At 35.4% G+C, this 18,342-nt stretch overlaps 1 protein-coding gene across 1 annotated transcript; it reads left to right on the top strand.

The window, feature by feature from the left end:
- Positions 1-169: 169 nt before the first annotated feature.
- Positions 170-751, top strand: LOC114039858 (ubiquitin-conjugating enzyme E2 L3-like). The gene is made up of 2 exons (XM_027857754.1): positions 170-214; positions 428-751. Exons 1-2 carry the CDS (start codon positions 170-172, stop codon positions 749-751), a joined length of 369 nt encoding a protein of 122 aa, XP_027713555.1.
- Positions 752-18,342: the final 17,591 nt, after the last annotated feature.

The following is an 18,342-nucleotide window of genomic DNA, read 5'->3' as shown; positions in this document are numbered from 1 at the left end:
CAGCAAGTGTCTCTGATAAAGGCCTCATTTCTCAAATATATAGAGAACTGAGAAAAATTTATAAGAATATGAGCCATTTCCCCATTGATAAATGGTCAAAGTGTATGAACAGGCAGTTTATAGAAAAAGAAATCAGACTAGACCCAAGAAGGCGGCCATCAGGAGGCTGATGAAGGAGCTAGAAGAAATCCACAAGTGTGGGATGAAAAACTTCTGTAACAGGGACAGCTAGGTGGTACAGGGTATAAAACACCAGTCCTGGAGTCAAGAGCAACTGAGTTCAAATCCAGCCTCAAACATATAACGTTCACTATCTGTGTGACTCTGGGCAAGTTACTTAACCCCAATTGTCTTGCCAAAAAAACAAAAACAAAAACAAAGACAAAACAAACAAAAAACAAAACAAAAAAACCAAAATACAAACTTGTGTAACATCCAGGTTGATGAAGCTAGTTTATTGACTTGGCAAGGGTTTATTGTCTATGAAAACCCATCATGCGATAAGGGAGCCTTCAGAATTGAAATCAACTTCCCAGCAGATTATCCATTGAAATCAACTAAGATCTCCTTTAAAACAAAGATTTACTACCCTAACATGGATGAAAAAGGGCAGGTCTGTCTGTCAGTAATTAGTGCCGAAAACTGGAAGGCAGCAACCAAAACTGAGAGAGTCATCCAGTCCCTCCTAGCACTAATGAGCAACCCCCAGCCTGAGCACCCACTTCAGGCTGACCTAGCTGAAGAATCGTGAAAAAGATTCTGTAAGCATGCTGAATACTTTACAAAGAAATATGGGGAAAAACAACCCATGTACTAAATCTTCTGTGATTGATTCTAACTAGGGCTAGCAGAGACTTGCAGGAGTGAATTTTCAATACCCCACAACCAGGACTCTTTGGGAAATGGACAAGGGCCACCACCTGGTGTTAACTTGTGGCAGTTACTAACTTTCTACAGTTTTCTTAAGCAAAAGTGGTCTAGGTAAACCTGTAAAGAAAGGATTAAAAATTTAGGATGTTTTAGTTCTGATTTCTTTGTTTTAAAAATCACTGTTTCAATCTACCTTGAAGGACAATGTGTTTTTCTCTTTGCCCGTATCTATCCCAAATCTTCAGTTTCTCTTCAGGTTTAAAACAGAAAGTTAGTGAGTGGTGCATACTACTGATCCCTCCCTTTCCCTTTGTAGATCTTATTTTATTGAGTTCATTTTAATCACACTCCCTATCCCCAGAACGATGCCTTGGAAACTCCCATTCAACCTCTTCCTTTCCCCTCCACCCCAAGTCCAGAAAGAAAATAGCCTAACATCCAGCTGTTCTACTGCCTTCCCTCTCTGTAGCTCTGTGCTTAGTGAGTATAGGTTGTGAGTTTGTAACATCTAAGAAACTCAAATGAGGTCAAACCCAACGGTGAAGTCAGTGATGAGGAAGGAGACTGGCTGTTGTGTAAATTTGTCTGATGTTATCAAAATGATGTCAATTAAATGAGCAAATCCACAAAAAAAAAAAAAAAGAAATCAAAGTCATTGCTAGTCATATAAAAATTCTCTAAATCATTATTGGTTAAAGAAAGGCAAATTTAAACAACTCTGAATTTTCACCTCACACCTATCACATTGGCTAACATGACAGAAAAAATGACAAATATTGGAGAGGATGTGGAAAAATTGGGACGTTAATGCACTACTGGAGTTGTGAACTGAACCATCCATTTTGGAGAGCAATCTGAAACTATAACCAAAGGGCTATAAAATTGTGCATACCTTTTGACTCAGTAATATCATTACTACATCTGTATCTCAAAGAGATCAAAGAAAAAGTTCTTAAATGTACAAAAATATTTATAACACTTCTTTTTGTGGTGGCAAAGGATTGGAAATCTAGGGGATGTCTATCAGTTGTGGAATGATTCAACAAATTGTGGTATATAAATGAAATGGAATACTTTTGTACTATAAGAAATGACAAAGGGGGGTGGTTTCAGAAGAAAAATGAAAAGTCTTACATGAACTCATGCAAAGTGAAATGAACAGAACAGAAAAAAACATCATACATTATAATACATGGTAACAGCAAAATTTTAAGGATGATTAACTGTGAAAGCCTTCACTACTTTGATCAAGACAATAATCCAAGGCAGCTTCAAGGGACCCATGACAAAAAATGCTATCCACTTCCTGGGAGAGAACTAATGAGATCTGAATATAGATTGAAAGATATTTATGTTTTTTACTTTATTTTTCTTGTTTTTTTGTCTGTGTTTTATTTTGCAAGATGACTAATATGGAAATATGTTTTGCATGACATCACATTTATAATTGATAAAATTGCTTGCCTTGTCTAGGAGAGAGGAAAGGGGAAAGGGAGACAGAAAATTTGAAACTCAAAATTTTAGAAGATCATTGTTAAAAAATTATAAGTAATTGAAAAATATTTAATGAAATAAAAATATGTTAAATCTTAAAAGATATAAAAAGTTGTACATGTCGATAAATTTAATTATTTTACTTTATACTAAGTAATTTGCACTCCACTGTATAAATGGATGAAGGACAGCTGTAGCATCTACTTTGACGCTGAGACTCATGTGATAATATATGCATAGTGGTTTGCCAACTCTAAAGCCCCAGGTAAATAATCTTTCTGTACAAACAAAACTAAAATCTCCTGATAAGCCAAATAACAACAATAATAGAATTGAAGGTTTAACTAAAAGGTAATAAATATAGGTCTGATGTAATGACCAATGCTAGTACTAGATTACTGAGGTTAAAACACACTTCTTTTCCATTTGTTTAAAAAATAGATAAGCTGAAGAATTGCGGAAAGAATGCTAGAATTAGAGGACTGTAGTTAGAATTCCATCTCTGCTGCTTACTACTTTTGTAACATTAGGAAAGTCTTATGGACTCCATTTCCTTATTTGTAAAATGAGAGGTTCACTTTGGAAGATTTCCAAGTGCTCGCCTAGCTCTATTGCTGTGATCCTAAGAGATGCAAATGAAAAAGTTACATGTGTTGTCAGTTGCAATTGGTAGTTTCACTTAACTTTTTTTTAATGTCACAGTATTTGAGGGTGTTTTTGTTTATTGGAAAGTATCTAATGATTTTTTTTTTAAATAACATACTCAAAAATTAAAAATGGGGGAAATTATGATATAAATTAAAATTTCAGCTAACATAGTCTGGGTTACTAATAATAAGATATGAATTCTTTTTGTGACACTTTCCATTATTCCGTTTTAATATAGAAATATAAGGGGAGCCCTAAAATATCTGAAATTCAAATCAAGCTCAGCATAAAGTTTTGGTTTGTTTGCCCAAAGAATTCAGGATGACATGTGTGATCAGCATATTTGCATGTAATACCCCCAAGGCAAGCATGGTATGATTCCCAGGGGTAACCAATGAAGGATGGGACATTGAATTGCGTCCTAGTTTCTCTCTGAAAGATTATGGAAGAACATGTTTCCAGTCCATTCACACCATCCTCTTTGCTCATTATTGTACAACACTTGTCTCTTTCTACCTCCTCTAACAGCTGACCCTCAATGACTATGCAAGCTCCAAATCTCTTCCCTTCTAAGCCAGACATCAGCCCTTGAAAATATTTCTGAATTGGGTCGCTGAAGCATCTCTCCAGGTGTCATTGAAACAATGTCACCCCCAGCATACCTAATTCCTGCCCTCACAGTCCTTCTGACTGTGGTTGGTGTTTCTCAGTCAATGAAACTCTATGCTGTGGCAGTGGATATTGAATAAAAGCCCATTCCACCTTTTCATTTCTTGTGGGACAAAATGAATTGCACAGGTTGAAAAGACATGGATACAGTTTCATGGAACCTCATGAGTTTATATTTCCCAACAACCCTCTCCCTCCTCTGTGCTTCCTTATTTCTGTAAACCACAACACTACTCTTCCAGTCTCCCAATTTCTTGATCTCCTCCTTTTCCTTGACAGCTCACTCAACTGAAACTACTCCCTTCAAAATGACTGTTAACCTCTTAATTGCCAGATGTTCTGGTCCTTCCCCTTTTTGATTTCCCTGCAATTTAACACTCGTGACCTCCCTCTCCTCCTAGACACTTACTCTCTTCTTTCTTGATTTCAAATTATAGTGAGAATATGTCACTTAAAGCCCTTATATCTGTACATTTAATAAAACTTGAGAACAGAATTTTCTAACTTAAAAAAATTCTTCCAAAGAATACCAGTGGTTTTTAAACAATTTGCTAAAAATATAAAAATGAAATACTTTCTGATTAAAACATATAATATGCATCAGGAAAGATGAAAATTTACAACAAATATCTTTGCATAATTGATGGATGGTGATAAAAAATAATTTTGAAAATATAATAAAGGTAAAGTGAATGACTAACTTCTTCCATTTGGGCCTATCATTATGGGACATCTTTTTAAATTCTGATGGACATTGAAACCACATATCAAAATAAATTGAACCTAGAATTAGACCTTTAAATCATTGAATCATAAAATATAAAATCCAGAAATTAAAATAATGAAGCACATTCAAATTATTCTCACTAAGAATATAATTATTAATAATTTAGTGAAGGTTAAAATGTTTGTGAATCATTAATAAAATATTATTTTTAAAATATTACTTCATCTTTATTTAAAGTGTACATAATATTAATGAATACATATATATATATATATACACATATACAGTGAATAAGCATATATACATATACAGGAGGTACACAATCAAAAAACATGTTTTAATGATAGAATATATGATCCAAAAAGTTTGGAACTCATTAATATAAAGGTTCCTCCTAATTCTAAGATTCTAGAATTAATGCTTCCTTCTTTATGCTCTAAGGTCCCATCCAGTCTTCTTACTCCAAACTATAAGCTCTTTCTTTTATCACAATGGCTTGTCATAAGTCTGTGACTATGGAAAGAACATCTTTACCCCTACTCATAAAATCTGGGATTTTCCAGGCAGATTTATAGAACACATTTGATGGGTGCACATGAGTTGATTTTTTTCTCTTCTAAATTAATAAACTAAAGTAGTAAAATCAATATTAGTTGATAATATTTCAAAATCATCTCAGTTCCTGGATTTAGATTCGGTACATCAAATAAAAAGTAGTATTCTTGCATTATGAAAAGGCCAATTTATTTTAATAGAATGTCCTTCTTTGGCTATTTGTTGAAGCATATGGGAATGTAAAGAACAAAGGTATCTTCATGGTTAGAGATTCATTTTGGCTAGATCACTTAATTCCCTAAATAAGAAAGTAGTAACAATTTTCATTTTCTTTCTCTTGTTGGTTGTGATGCAATAAGCAATTATATTTCAGGTCAGATGAAGTATTTTTCCCCAAGAATCATCAGACATCACATCAAGCATTTATTTATTTAAAAGTTTACTGCTAAATCCCAAACTATACCTAACTGCTTCGAAAATGTCAAATGTCCATGGTACTCTAAGGAATCTGTTATCTCACAGATGTGCTTTTATTCCATCCACAGATCACTACTTCTCCAGTCTTTTCTTCCTTTGCACTTCTCAGATTCTTTCTAGAAATCCTCCCAAAAGTTCCAGGTTCACTGTTTGTGTACCTTCTATACACCTGGTTGACAATATGACAATGAAAATTAAACTAAAAACAGAACAATGTTATATTAACTAAAATGGTAGCATTTTGAATGTTCATTTTGAAAAACTTGATGAAGAATCTGTGACTACATGAAACATCCTAATGAATGGCAGAGAGGGGAGGGTTATTGGCTATGTAGTCCAAGGAAGCTCATTCACATTGATTAGTCATAGGGCTAATTAGGCCAGCCTAAGAATGATGCCATATATTTGGCATTAAGTTTCCAAAGTAATTTTATCTGGTCATCAAAATATTCCTGTAAGATACATAGGTGGGGAATATATTATGATTTTGCAAAATTGAACAAATATTTTACAGAAGTTAAGAGGTTGAAGGAATTTCTGTGGACAAAGAGTCAAATCTATTCATGAAAGGAATTGTCATTATAACAAACCTGAAAACTGGTCATCCAGCCTTTTCTTGAAGGAAGGGGAATACAGTTTCTCAAGGGAGCCCATTATACCTTGAAACATCTATTAGGAGATTTCCTCCTAATATCAAACCTAAATCGCCCTCTTTGCAACTTCCACCCATTTCTTTGGTCTGTTTTATTGGTTTATAGTTTTCTTTCTCTTTTGGAGCTCTCTAGTTTAAGGTAACAAAGCTATATTTGCATTATAGAAGGAATTTGGTAGAAATCTTTCTTCTCCTATTTCAGAAAATGTTTGTGTAATATTGAAATTAACTGTTTTTTGAATGAGAGAATTCACCTGTAAATTCATTTGATCCTGGGTTGTCTGCACCCCCATTATTAATTCATTAATTTCAATTTATTTTACTAAATTTGACTTATTTAATTTATCTGTTTCTTATACTGTTGATCTGAGTATTTTATATTGTTGTAAATTTTTATCCATTTCATTTAAGTTGTTGATACTATTGATATATGGGTCTACTCTTTTCACATAGAATGAATGCTCAGGCTAGTAAAGGGGATTTCAGTTTCTCAAGTTTTCTGTCTATAAGATTCTATTGAGCCAACCTACAAGTATTTAATATGTGCTGAGTGATGTCTGCAGTGCTATAGTGGTAATGCAACAGTGGGTATGAGGAGGGAAAACAGGGAAGAAAATCTAAAGTATTTATTTAGTATTTCCAAAACAAAGAACAATGAAGATTTATGACATATGGGGGTGTGATAGAGTCAGTTCATACAGGTTCCTAAGTGTCAATTCTCAAATTCTTAGTATGAACATTCACAGCTTGATTTATCATTTTGTTGATTGTCTAGACTTAAAAAAATAATAAAAAAATAGCAATAATGAAGATTAAACTTGAAAGTACATCATTCATACATTTTTTAAAAGAACCAGTTGCTGAAAATTCTGAATTCCCTTTATACAATCATAATCTATTGGCTTTTCCACTTTTCCTCTGACTTCCCTTAGAAACTCCACTCATTGTCTACATGGTGACCTCCAATCCCTTGACCCATCAATTATCTCCTAGACCACCTACCCTGCACTAACCACTTTCTCCTTTTTTTCCTATCTTAACCACTCAGTAAAACAATTCAACTCTACACAGCCCTCCTTCCCTGAATTCCTAGCCCCATTATCATATTGCCAATTAAACCAGTCAAGCCTCAACTTTGGATCATTCCCATTCAATGACTTCGCTTCTATATATGTGCTGCTGAATAAAGGTGGAGAAAATCACACAACTGTTCTGACTGTCTCTACTACAAGTTAATGTTATACAACCTCATCTGGACCCTCATTGCTGTTAGGCAATCCTACTATGCCTCCCTTATCAACTCACTAACTCACTCTCCACAGCAGCTCTTCTAACTTCTTCATCCTTCCTAAATCTTCCATGGCTCCGCCTCTCCCCAAATTCTTAGCTGAGAATCTTGTGCCATATTTTATAGGAAAAAAATTGAGACCTTTCTCCATGAGCTCCCAGTTCTTCCCTCTTCTTCATCTCCTATACCTCAAATGCGTTCTGCCACTATTTCCTCCTTCACCTCTATTTCACATGAAGTGGCTTTACCTCTTACCAAGGCTATCCCATCTCCATCCCTTCTCTGACTGACTGCCCCCTCTGTCATATTTTTAGTCTCTCCTTATCTATTGACTTCTTTCCTACCTCCTACAAACATGTCCATGTCATCCTGAAAAACCCTCTCTTGATTCCTCTGTCTTCACTAACTCTTGTCTTATATCTCTTCTGCCCTTCATAGCCAAACTCCTAGAAAGACAATTTACAACCTGTGCTTCCACTTTTCCTCCTCTTACTTTCATCTGCCTTCTTACTTTATCATTCCACCAAAACTGCTCTCTCCAAAGTTACTAATGATGTCTCGGTTGCTAAATCCAATGGCCTTTTTTTCAATCTTCATTCTCCTTGAATTCCTTTGGTACTATTGATCACTCTCTCCTACTTGATACTCTCTTCTGTGTAGATTTGCAGGATACTACTCTCCCCTGGTTCTCCTCCTACTTGTCTCACCACTCTTTCTGCCTCCTCTGCTGACTCCTCTTCCAGATCATACCTTCTAACTGTAGATGTCCCTCAGAGTTCTGTCCCGGACTTTTTTCTCTTATCCCTCTATACTCTTTCACTTGGTGATCTCATTAGCTCCCATAGAGTTAAATACAAAAAAAAAAAAAAAAAAAAAAAAAAAAAAAAAAAAAAAAAAGGCCATGCCTTCCTTCAGGAAGCATACAAGCTAAAGGTGAAAAGAAAGCTGAAGTGTGAGGGTGGGAGATACCCAAACCTGTGGCATGGTGTAGAGGTCATTGAGAGAAGTGCTAAAGTAGTGCCGCCAGGTGTGATGGCTTTCAGACATCTCAAACTGGATGTCTAGTAGGCATCTTAAACTCAACAAGTCCAAAATTGAATTCATTATCTTTCTCATTAACCTACATGCCCCTCCTACCTTCTTTTTTATTGCAGAGTGCAAGACCATCCTTCTAATCCCTCAGGCTTGAAACCTAGGAGTCATTCTGGATGTTTCACTCTCTCTCACCCCATCCCAACCCCCACATCCAATTGGCTGCCAGGGCTATTGATAGCTCCTTTGCAACATCTCTGGAATATGGCCTCTTCTCTCTTCTGACTGCTATCAATACTCTAGTACAGGCTTTCATCACCTCATGACTGGAACTACTGCAATACCCTCCTGGGCAGGTCTATCTTCCTCAAGTCTCCCTCCACTCCAGTCTATTTTCCATTCAACCATTAAAGTGATTTTCCTAAAGTACAAGTCTGATCATGTTATCCCCCTACTCAATAAACTCCTGTTGCCTCCAGGATCAAATATAAGATACTCCATTTGTCATGTACAGTCTTTTATAAAGTGGTCCCCACCTACCTTTACATTATTCTTTCACTTTACTTGTAAATATGTTCTCTTCCACCCAGTGACATTGGCCTTTTGGCTATTCCACAGACAAGTCATTATATCTGTCAGCACCGGGCATTTTCTCTGGCTTCCCTCAAATCTGGAATGTTCTCCCTCCTCTGCTCCACCTACTGATCTCTCTGTCTTCCTAAAATGCAAAATTTTACTGGAAATCTTTCCCAATTCCTCTTAGTTCTAGTGCCTTCCCTGTGCTAACTATTTCCTATTTATCCTTCATATAGCTTACTTAGTATATATTTCTTTGCTTGCTGTTTCCCCATTAGATTGTAAGCTCCTTGAGGACAAAGACTATTTTTTGCCTTTTTTTGTATCCTCAGCATTTAGCACAGTGTCTAGCACATAAATGTTCTTGATAAATATTTATTTATTTGTTGTTTGACTAATTTGCCAGCATGCCACTGAGCATCCATCAAGTTTTGCCACAAGAATCTCTAAAGTCATGATGCTTCTTTCTGTTCCACCACAGCAACAGGAATGATTTTGAAAAACATGGCAGTTAGGGGGCCTTATGAGAGTAAAATTAAATTCTGTGCCTCAAGACTTTGCCAATACCTCAATACCTCAGTGTGGCTTGGAGGAGATACTGAATTCTTGAAAGACATAGGAGTATACTATAATCTCCAGTCAGTTCTAGAAAGTTGAAAATCCTTCAAATTTGGACCAAGTGAACAATGGTATATCTGTAATCCGAGAACTAGTCTAGCTAATTTTGGGGGTAGATGGGGCGCTCATTGTCCAGCTGGCTATAGTACAATGATTTTTTTGGTAATAGGAACCTTCAAAAACTACCCACCAAATCTTAGAAAAATCACAATCTGCATTGGGGGAAGCAAGGCATCCACATTGACAAAATCATAGGTCCTTGTTTAATTTAATAAAATATTAAAATCAAAAGTCCCAGCTTATTGAGCATTGCAAAATTATCAAAGATCTTTTGACATTTTCCTGAAACTTTACCTAGTTTTAGTATATAAGTCCTATGAAATAGGTATAAGTGCACCGTATACATTGTTTATACCAAGAGATCCAAAGTACTACAAAATATTCAGATAGCTAATAAAATGTAATTCAACTATATTATTGCTCCTTTTTCTCTTCTGCAAATCCTATTTTCTTTTCAGGCTTAAGCCCTATATATTTCATTCCATTCAACAAGTAACTCAACAAGCATTCATTAAATCCTACTGTATGAACTCTTATCACACTCAGTAGTTCTCTTATACTGTCTTGAAATTTAAGTTCATTTAGTAGTCCATCTCCTCCAACTACATTGTAAGTTTCTACTCAATAACCAAGAGTAACCCCATTCAATGCCATCCCATTTAAAGGAAAAAATAATAATAAAATTCATTTGGAAAAACAAAAATTCAAGAATATCAAAGGAAATAATGAAAAAAAAAGTAAATTAAAGAGATTTACTAGTACCAGATCTTAAATTGTATTATAAGGTAGTAATTATCAAAACTATCTGGTACTGTCTAAGAAATAGAAAGGTTGATCAATGGAACAGAGTAGACATACAATTTACAGCAGGAAATAATCATAACAACCTAGTATTTGACAAGTGTAAAGACAACATTTTGGTATAAGAATTAATTATTTGGTAAAAATTGTTGGAAAAATTAAAAAGCAGTATGGCAGAAGCTGGGCATGGACCAAATGCTCGCACCATTTACTAAGACAAGGTCAAAATGGATATATGACCTAGATATAAAGATATATTTTACAAGAAAATTAAAACATGTAACATATTACTTATCAGATATGGATAGGTAAACAATTTATGAATAAACAAGAGATAGAGAGCAAAATTAGGTATAAAATTGATAATTTTTATTATATTAAATTAAAAAGGTTTTGTATAAATAAAACAAATATAGATAAGATAAGGAAAGCAAAAAGTTTGGGGAAAATTTTATAGACAGTTTATCAGATAAAAGTCTCAAGTCTAAAATATATAAGGAATTTTGTCAAACTTCTAAGAATATGAGTCATACCCCAATTGATAAATGGTCAAAGCAACTTTCCAAAGAAGAAATCAAAACAATTTATAGTCATATAAAAATGTTCTAAATCATTATTGATTAGAGAAATGCAGATTGAAACAACTTTGAGATATCATTTTACACCTACTAGATTGGCTAAAATGATAGAAGAGGAAAGTGACAAATGTTGGAAAGGATGTGGAAAAATTGGGACACTAATTCATTGTTGGTGGAATTGTAAAATGATGCAACTATTTTGGAGAGCAATATGGAATTATGCCCAAAGAGATAACAAACTATTTATACCCTTAGACCCAGCAGTATCACTACTTGGTCTATTTACAACAATGATTAGGGGAAAAAGAAAAGAATGTTCTAAAATATTTATAGCAGCAATATTTATGGTGGCAAAGAAATGGAAATTACAGTGATGCCCATCAATTAGGCAATGGTTAAACAAGTTGTAGCTTATGATTATGATGGATACTACCGTTTTATAAGAAATAATGAGCTCAATGATTTTAGAAAACCATGGAAAGACTTGCACGAAGCAATGAAGAGCAAAATAAGTAGAAGCAGGAGAAGACTGAATATAGTAACAGCAATAATGTTTTAAGAATGATTTTGAGTCAATATTTTTGTATTATAAATACCCAAATTAACTATTAAAACATACAAAGAAAGACACTATTTGCATCCAGAGAATGGGCTGATAAATAGATGTATAGAATAATTTTACATACATATACCTATTTGTGTCTAATGGTAGCCATCTTCTGGGCAAGGGGGAGGGAACAAAAATAAATTTAAATGATAATTTTGTTGTATATTTGAAAGAAATAGCAAGATGTGCATAGTAGATTTGCAGTGTCATGTACAATCCTCTTTTTTTTAATTGTACTATGTTATGGAAATGCTTGTTTTATTCCATAATTTAAAAATAAAATTAAAAAAGAATGACCCCCGAATAAATATAAGTAAATTATGAAAGGAATATCTCTAATCAAACTATGGTTCAGGATTTGGAATTCAAGAAATACAATCACTGGATTCATTTTTGTCCTATATTAATTCTATAGATATATGATGATTATGAATGTCAGTTCTTTTGCCCAATGTTTCCCAGTACAATTAGTTCCTGATAATTGCCACAAAGATATTATATTAAAAAGCTCATTGACATAAATTGAATATTTTCCTGCCCTCAAAGTGATTACATCCAAGTAAGGAACAAAATAAGTACAGGAATATATAGAGAATAAATATAAAAAGAGTAAACACAAAGTAACTAATTACAAGGTAGTTTGAAAGGAAGGACAGTTGAGGAAGATGAAATAAGATTTAAATTAGGAAGGGAAGCTTGAGCAGATGAAGTATTAATACAGGACCTTATTAGGAAAGTACAAATGGGAGATGCATTACTAACCAAGGACTTGCCTAAAATTGCAAATATATCCACTGATATGATGAGCAAGCAAAGAAGTAACTACCAACCTTTTTAATCATTGAAAGGATTGAGATAGGAACTGGATTTCATTAGTAAAGAGAACTCCTAAGTGAGGAAATTCCTTTTCCAAAGCAGATCAGGACCTTCTTTTCAATTTATAGTCTTAGAGAATTCCCTGGGGCTATTGGTGGAGGTTAAGCAATTTGCCCAGAGTCACAGCTGGGATGTGTCAAATGCAGGACTTCAACCCAGGTCTTCCTGGCTTCAAGGATAGCTCTCTACCCACTATTCCATGTTGTCATAATCATTAACAACAAAAGAATTTTGAATCAAATCCAGTGAAATAAACATGAGTGTTATGCACAGTCCTTTTACCTATATATAAGTACAAACTAATAGAGAATTTTTAATGGATTAAACTCCACTTGTTTGGTAATGGAGGGTAAAACTCAGAGAAATGGGTGAAAGTTGCAGAAAACCAAATTTTCCCTCAAAGGGGAAAATGCTTAACAATTGGAGCTCTTTAAAGGTGGGATGTACAAACCTTAGTGGCTTCTCATCACTCTAAGTCTTCAAATAGAGGGTGGATGACTCCTTGTTGGTGGATAATGTAGATAGAGTTCTTGTTCAAGGAGAATCTAGAGAGTTTAAAGTGTCTTCTAACGTTAAGGCTCTGATTCTGCTATGTATTTCATATGTATGAATACATATTATACCACCTATGTATATTCTTTCATATATATTATTTAAAGGTACAGGCTATACCTCAGAAGATATAATTTAGGTTATACCTGACATGATTCTATCCATCTATCTCCCTTTCTTCCTCTCTTCTCCTCTCCTTTCTTCTCTTTTCTTCTCATTCCTTCTTCTCTCTGTCCCTCTCTCTCTTTGTCTACACAACTACAATCATGTCCATGTAGGAAGTAGTGGAAAGAACACCAGATTTGGAGTTAGAAAGAATTGGGTTCAAATTCTGCTCCTGGCTCTCATTTTGCCTCCCTAGGTCTTCCTCATCTATAAAATGAGGAGATTTCCTTCAAACCCTAAATTTATTATCTTAATTCATATAGTCCTCATTTCTTAAGAATAATTGGTGCAGAAAAAGGCCACTGACAATCCAATTTTTTAAGGGACCTATTTTTTTTTCAATGAATAGTGGAAAAAGAAAGGTTTGGTTAGAACTCCATCTTGAAAAATGAAACTAAAAAATACAAAAATTAGCTTATTTCATCTCATTCTTAATAAAGCTTAGGCTGTAATTATAACTAGCCAGTTATTCTTAGAAAAAAAGAATAAATCAAGTGTGAATGGTATTTTTGGCATATCTTTTCCTAACAAAATTGTAAGACAGTATGATAAGACTTCCTTCACCTCACATTGACTTCTACAGCACAACCATAAAGAGGGCTATTGTGAAAATGTTCAACGGTTTCTTTAATTTTCCCAAGGATGTAGAATTTAATCATTTGATATTCAGACTATTCTCCTTTGAAGTACCCACAACAATCAGCAAAAGTCTGACCTACAAAGACATTGACCCAAAGGGTAGAGATAAACAGAATAGATGCTATGGTTAAACGGGGAGGAGTATTTCAGTAGGGACTATTTTTACAAGCAGTTATACCATCAGTGAAAAATTTCATGTTCTGACAACTTTTGTTTTCCTGTGCAACCTCACAGGGAGACAGCATGGCACATAAGTTAGAGAGTCAGTCTGAGAAGCAGGAAAAATTAATTCAGATCTCCTCCCTGACTCTTAATGGCTTGTGTGACTTTAAAAAAAACATTTAATCTTAGTGGTCCAGATAATGCTCTAAGATTATAAGTTGCACAACAGATGTTGATCTCTATTTAAAAAGGAAATCACAGGCTCACACCAAAACAAAACAAACATTATAACTCTAAGAACTTGGATAAAGAATATTGAATAATGAGAATACCCTCCTCCCATATACATATATATATATGTATGTATGTATATGTGTATGTGTGTATATATATATCCTAATTATATATATATATATATATATATGTATATGCATGTGTGTATGTGTGTGTGTAGCACTTCTATAGACAAGGAAGTGACTCCGTGGTTATTTATATAACAAAGGCAACTTGATTTTCAAAATGATTTGAAAGTGGTTATTTAGTGGTATTATTATTGATATGCATTTTTTAGGAACTAACTAAAACACACCTGGAAGTTGGTATATGTGAGGCTTAGAGTAACTAAAAGAGGGTTTTTTGTTTTGTTTTGTTTTGCTTGTATGTGGGAGTTTTGTTTTGTTTTTGTTTTCTGCAGCATTTCTCAGCATGGATACTTTCCTTTCCCTCTTTATTTCACTATAGAGGTAGTTTTGTACTTTTTAAGTTTTGTTTTTTTTTTTAATAACAACCAAGGGGAAAAAAAGCTAAAATGAAACTATTCTATAGACAATGAAAATGGGTAGTCACAGAGAGGGGCGGAGCCAAGATGGCAGAGGGAAAGCAGTGACTGTTTTGAGCTCTCTCCCAAAGCGCTCCAAACACCTAAAAAAAATGACTCTAAACAAATTCTAAAGCAACAGAACCCACAAAAAGACAGAGTGAAACAAATTTACAGCCAAAGACAGACCGGATGGTTGGTCGGAAAGGTATATCGCACTGGGCAGGGAGAGGAGCGCAGTTCAGCAGTGACCCTGGAGCAGGCCTCAGAGGACTGAATCAGGGGCAGCTGTGGTGGTTTCCAGACTTCTCAACCCAGGAATGCCAAAGACAATGTGGAAGGTCAGTGGGAAAAGTCTGTGACTGTGGTGAGAGAGGAGCTAGGTCTCAGCCACAAGTCTGGAGCGCAGCCTGGGGCAGCGACTGTTTCCTGAGCTTCTGGCCCACAGACTGAGGGGGAATCCAGTGGCTAATCAGAGGGGGATGCAAGGATCTCTTTGCCAGTGCTGAGGCAGGAATCTCTTGCTTTGCCCCGCTTGGATATGGGTCACAGTTCTGAGGGGCAGTCCTGGGGCTAGGAGGAACACTGGTGTGGTAAAGCTTGTTGTGGCTGTGGAGAGGAAACACTTCGCCCCTTGTCATACCACCTTGGAAGAACTGAAAATTTACAGGTCCCTGGAAGTACCTCTGAAAACAGCTATACAAACCCCCAAAGCTTGGGACAGTACACTCTTCACATTGGAAGCAGACTTTTACCTTAACAAAGAATTTAAAACTCAAGGAATTGGCCAGAATCATGAGTAAGCAGAGCAAAAAGAGTCAGACTGTATTATCTTACTGTGGTGACAAAGAAGATCAAAACATACAACCAGAAGAAGACAACAAAGCCAAAGCTCCTACATCCAAAGCCTCCAAGAAGAATATGAATCAGTCCCAGGCCTTGGAAGAGCTCAAAAGGGATTTTGAGAAGCAAGTAAGAGAAGCAGAGGAAAAACTGAGAGTGATGCAAGAAAATCATGAAAAACAAGTCAACAGCTTGCTAAAGGAGACCCCAAAAAATACTGAAGAAAATAACACCTTAAAAAATAGCCTAATCCAAATGGCAAAAGAGGTCCAAAAAGCCAATGAGGAGAAGAATGACCTAAAAAGCAAAATTGGCCAAATGGAAAAGGAAGTCCAAAAGCTTACTGAAGAAAATACTTCCTTAAAAATTAGAATAGAGCAATTGGAAGCTAGTGACTTTATGAGAAATCAAGACACTGTAAAACAAATCCAAAAGAATGAAAAATTAGAAAACAATATGAAATATCTCATTGGAAAAACAACTGACCTGGAAAATAGATCCAGGAGAGAGAATTTTAAAATTATTGGACTATCTGAAAGCCATGATCAAAAAAAAGAGCCTAGACATCATCTTTCAAGAAATTATCCAGGAAAACTACCCTGATGTTTTAGAACCAGAGGGCAAAATATAAATTGAAAGAATCTGCCAATCTCCTCCTGAAAGAGATCCCCAAAGGAAAACTCCTAGGAATATTGTAGCCAAATTCCAGAGTTCACAGGTCAAGGAGAAAATATTACAAGCAACCAGAAAGAAACAATTCAAGTACTGTGAAAACACAATCAAGATAACACAAGATTTAGCTGCTTCCACATTAAGGTACCACAGGGCATTGAATATAATATTTCGGAGAGCAAAGGAGATAGGATTACAACCAAGAATCACCTACTCAGCAAAACTGAGTATAATCCTGCAGAGGAAACAATGGTCATTCAGTGAAATAGAGGAGTTTCAAGCATTCTTGATGAAAAGACCAGAGTTGAATAGAAAATTTGATTTTCAAATACAAGACTCGAGTGGAACATGAAGAGGTAAAGAGGAAAGAGAAAATCATAAGAGACTTATTAAGGTTGAACTGTTTACATTCCTGCATGGAAAGATGGTATTTATAACTCATGAGACCTTTGTCAGTATTAGGGTATTTGGAGGGGAAAAAATTATATGTACATATATATATAGATATAGATAGATAGATAGATAGATAGATAGAGGGCACAAGGTGAGTTGAAAATGAAGGGGTCATATCTGGAGAATAAAATTAAGGGGTGAGAGAGGATTATACTAGGAGAAGGAGAAAGGGAGAGGTAGAATGGGATAAATTATCTCACAAAAAGAAAAGAAAAGGCTCTTACAGTGGAGGGAAAACCTGGGAAGGTGAGAGGGAATGAGTGAATCTTATTCTCATAGGATTTGACTTAAGGAGGGAATAACATACACACTCAATTGGGTATGGAAATCTGTCTTACCCTACAGGAAAATAGGGGGAGGGGAAGGGGACAAGAGAGTAGGGGAATGATAGAGAGGAGGGCAGATTGGGAAAGGGAGTAATCAGAAGCAAATACTTCTGAGGAGGGACAGGGTCAAAAGAAAGAATAGAATAAATGGGGGGTGGGATAGGATTAAAGGAAATAGAGTTAGTTTTTCACAGCATGTCTACTATGGAAGCGTTTTGCATAACTGCACATATATAACCTATATTTAGTTGCTTGCTTTATCAGTGAGGGTGGGTGGGGAGGGAGGAAGGGAGAAAATTTGGAACCCAAAGTTTTAAAAACACATTTTAAAATAATGTTTTCACATGCAACTGGGAAATAAGAAATACAGGAAATGGGGTACAGAAATCCATCCTGTCCTACAGGAAAATAGAAGGGGAAGGGGATAAGAGAAGCGGGGGGAGAGATAGAAGGGAAGGCAGACTAGGGGAAGGGGTACTTAGAATGCATGCCATCTTGGGGTGGGGGGAGTGGGGAGATGGGGTGAAAATTTGGAACTCAAAATCTTGGAATTACTTACTGGAAGTAAATGTTGAAAACAAAAAAATAAATTAAAATTACCATAAAAAATAAGGAAAAAAAAGAAAAGAAAATGGGTAGTCACAGAGGAAGAAGTGAAGTGGAAGGAACACTGAATTTGGATCAAGATACCTGGGTTATATTCTTGACTCTTCTATTTACTTGCTTCATGACCTTGGGCAAGTCACTTTCCTATTCCATGCCTCAGTTTCTTCATTTGTGAAAGAGAGATAAAAATACTTGCAATATTTCCTCCCCGGGGATATTATGGGAAACAAATGAATAATGTATGAAAAAGTCTTTGTAAACCACAAAGAACTATGTAAATTTCGGCTGTTATTATTCTCTCAAATGTAGATCTGATTCAATATTAATCTAAGACTTATTCCTGTCCAGTACAATGACTCACTTACACATGAACTCTTCCTCCCTTTCTTTGCCCTATAGACGTCAAGCCATGACCCACAAAAGCAAAAACAAATTGTCATTTAGTTTGCCAGGATGGTAGCAATTAGTGCATTCTCACTGGGGAAAATCATACACACTCTGTGATGCACGAAAGTAAAAATACAGTGTCAAGAAAATGTACTTTGCATATTAAATGTCTGAAGTAACCAGAGCTTATCA

This window comes from Vombatus ursinus, unplaced genomic scaffold (genome assembly GCF_900497805.2).
Source record: "Vombatus ursinus unplaced genomic scaffold, bare-nosed wombat genome assembly UNPS02000749.1, whole genome shotgun sequence".
Lineage (NCBI taxonomy): Eukaryota > Metazoa > Chordata > Mammalia > Diprotodontia > Vombatidae > Vombatus > Vombatus ursinus.
Note: the sequence above shows the minus strand (reverse complement) of the source record. Positions and strands in the feature narration are given on the sequence as shown.

Coding starts and splice junctions, on each gene's coding strand:
- LOC114039858 (XM_027857754.1), top strand. CDS start 170: ATGAAGGAGCTAGAAGAAATCCACAAGTGTGGGATGAAAAACTTC. Junction 215..427: donor AGTGTGGGATGAAAAACTTC/TGTAACAGGGAC, acceptor AATACAAACTTG/TGTAACATCCAGGTTGATGA.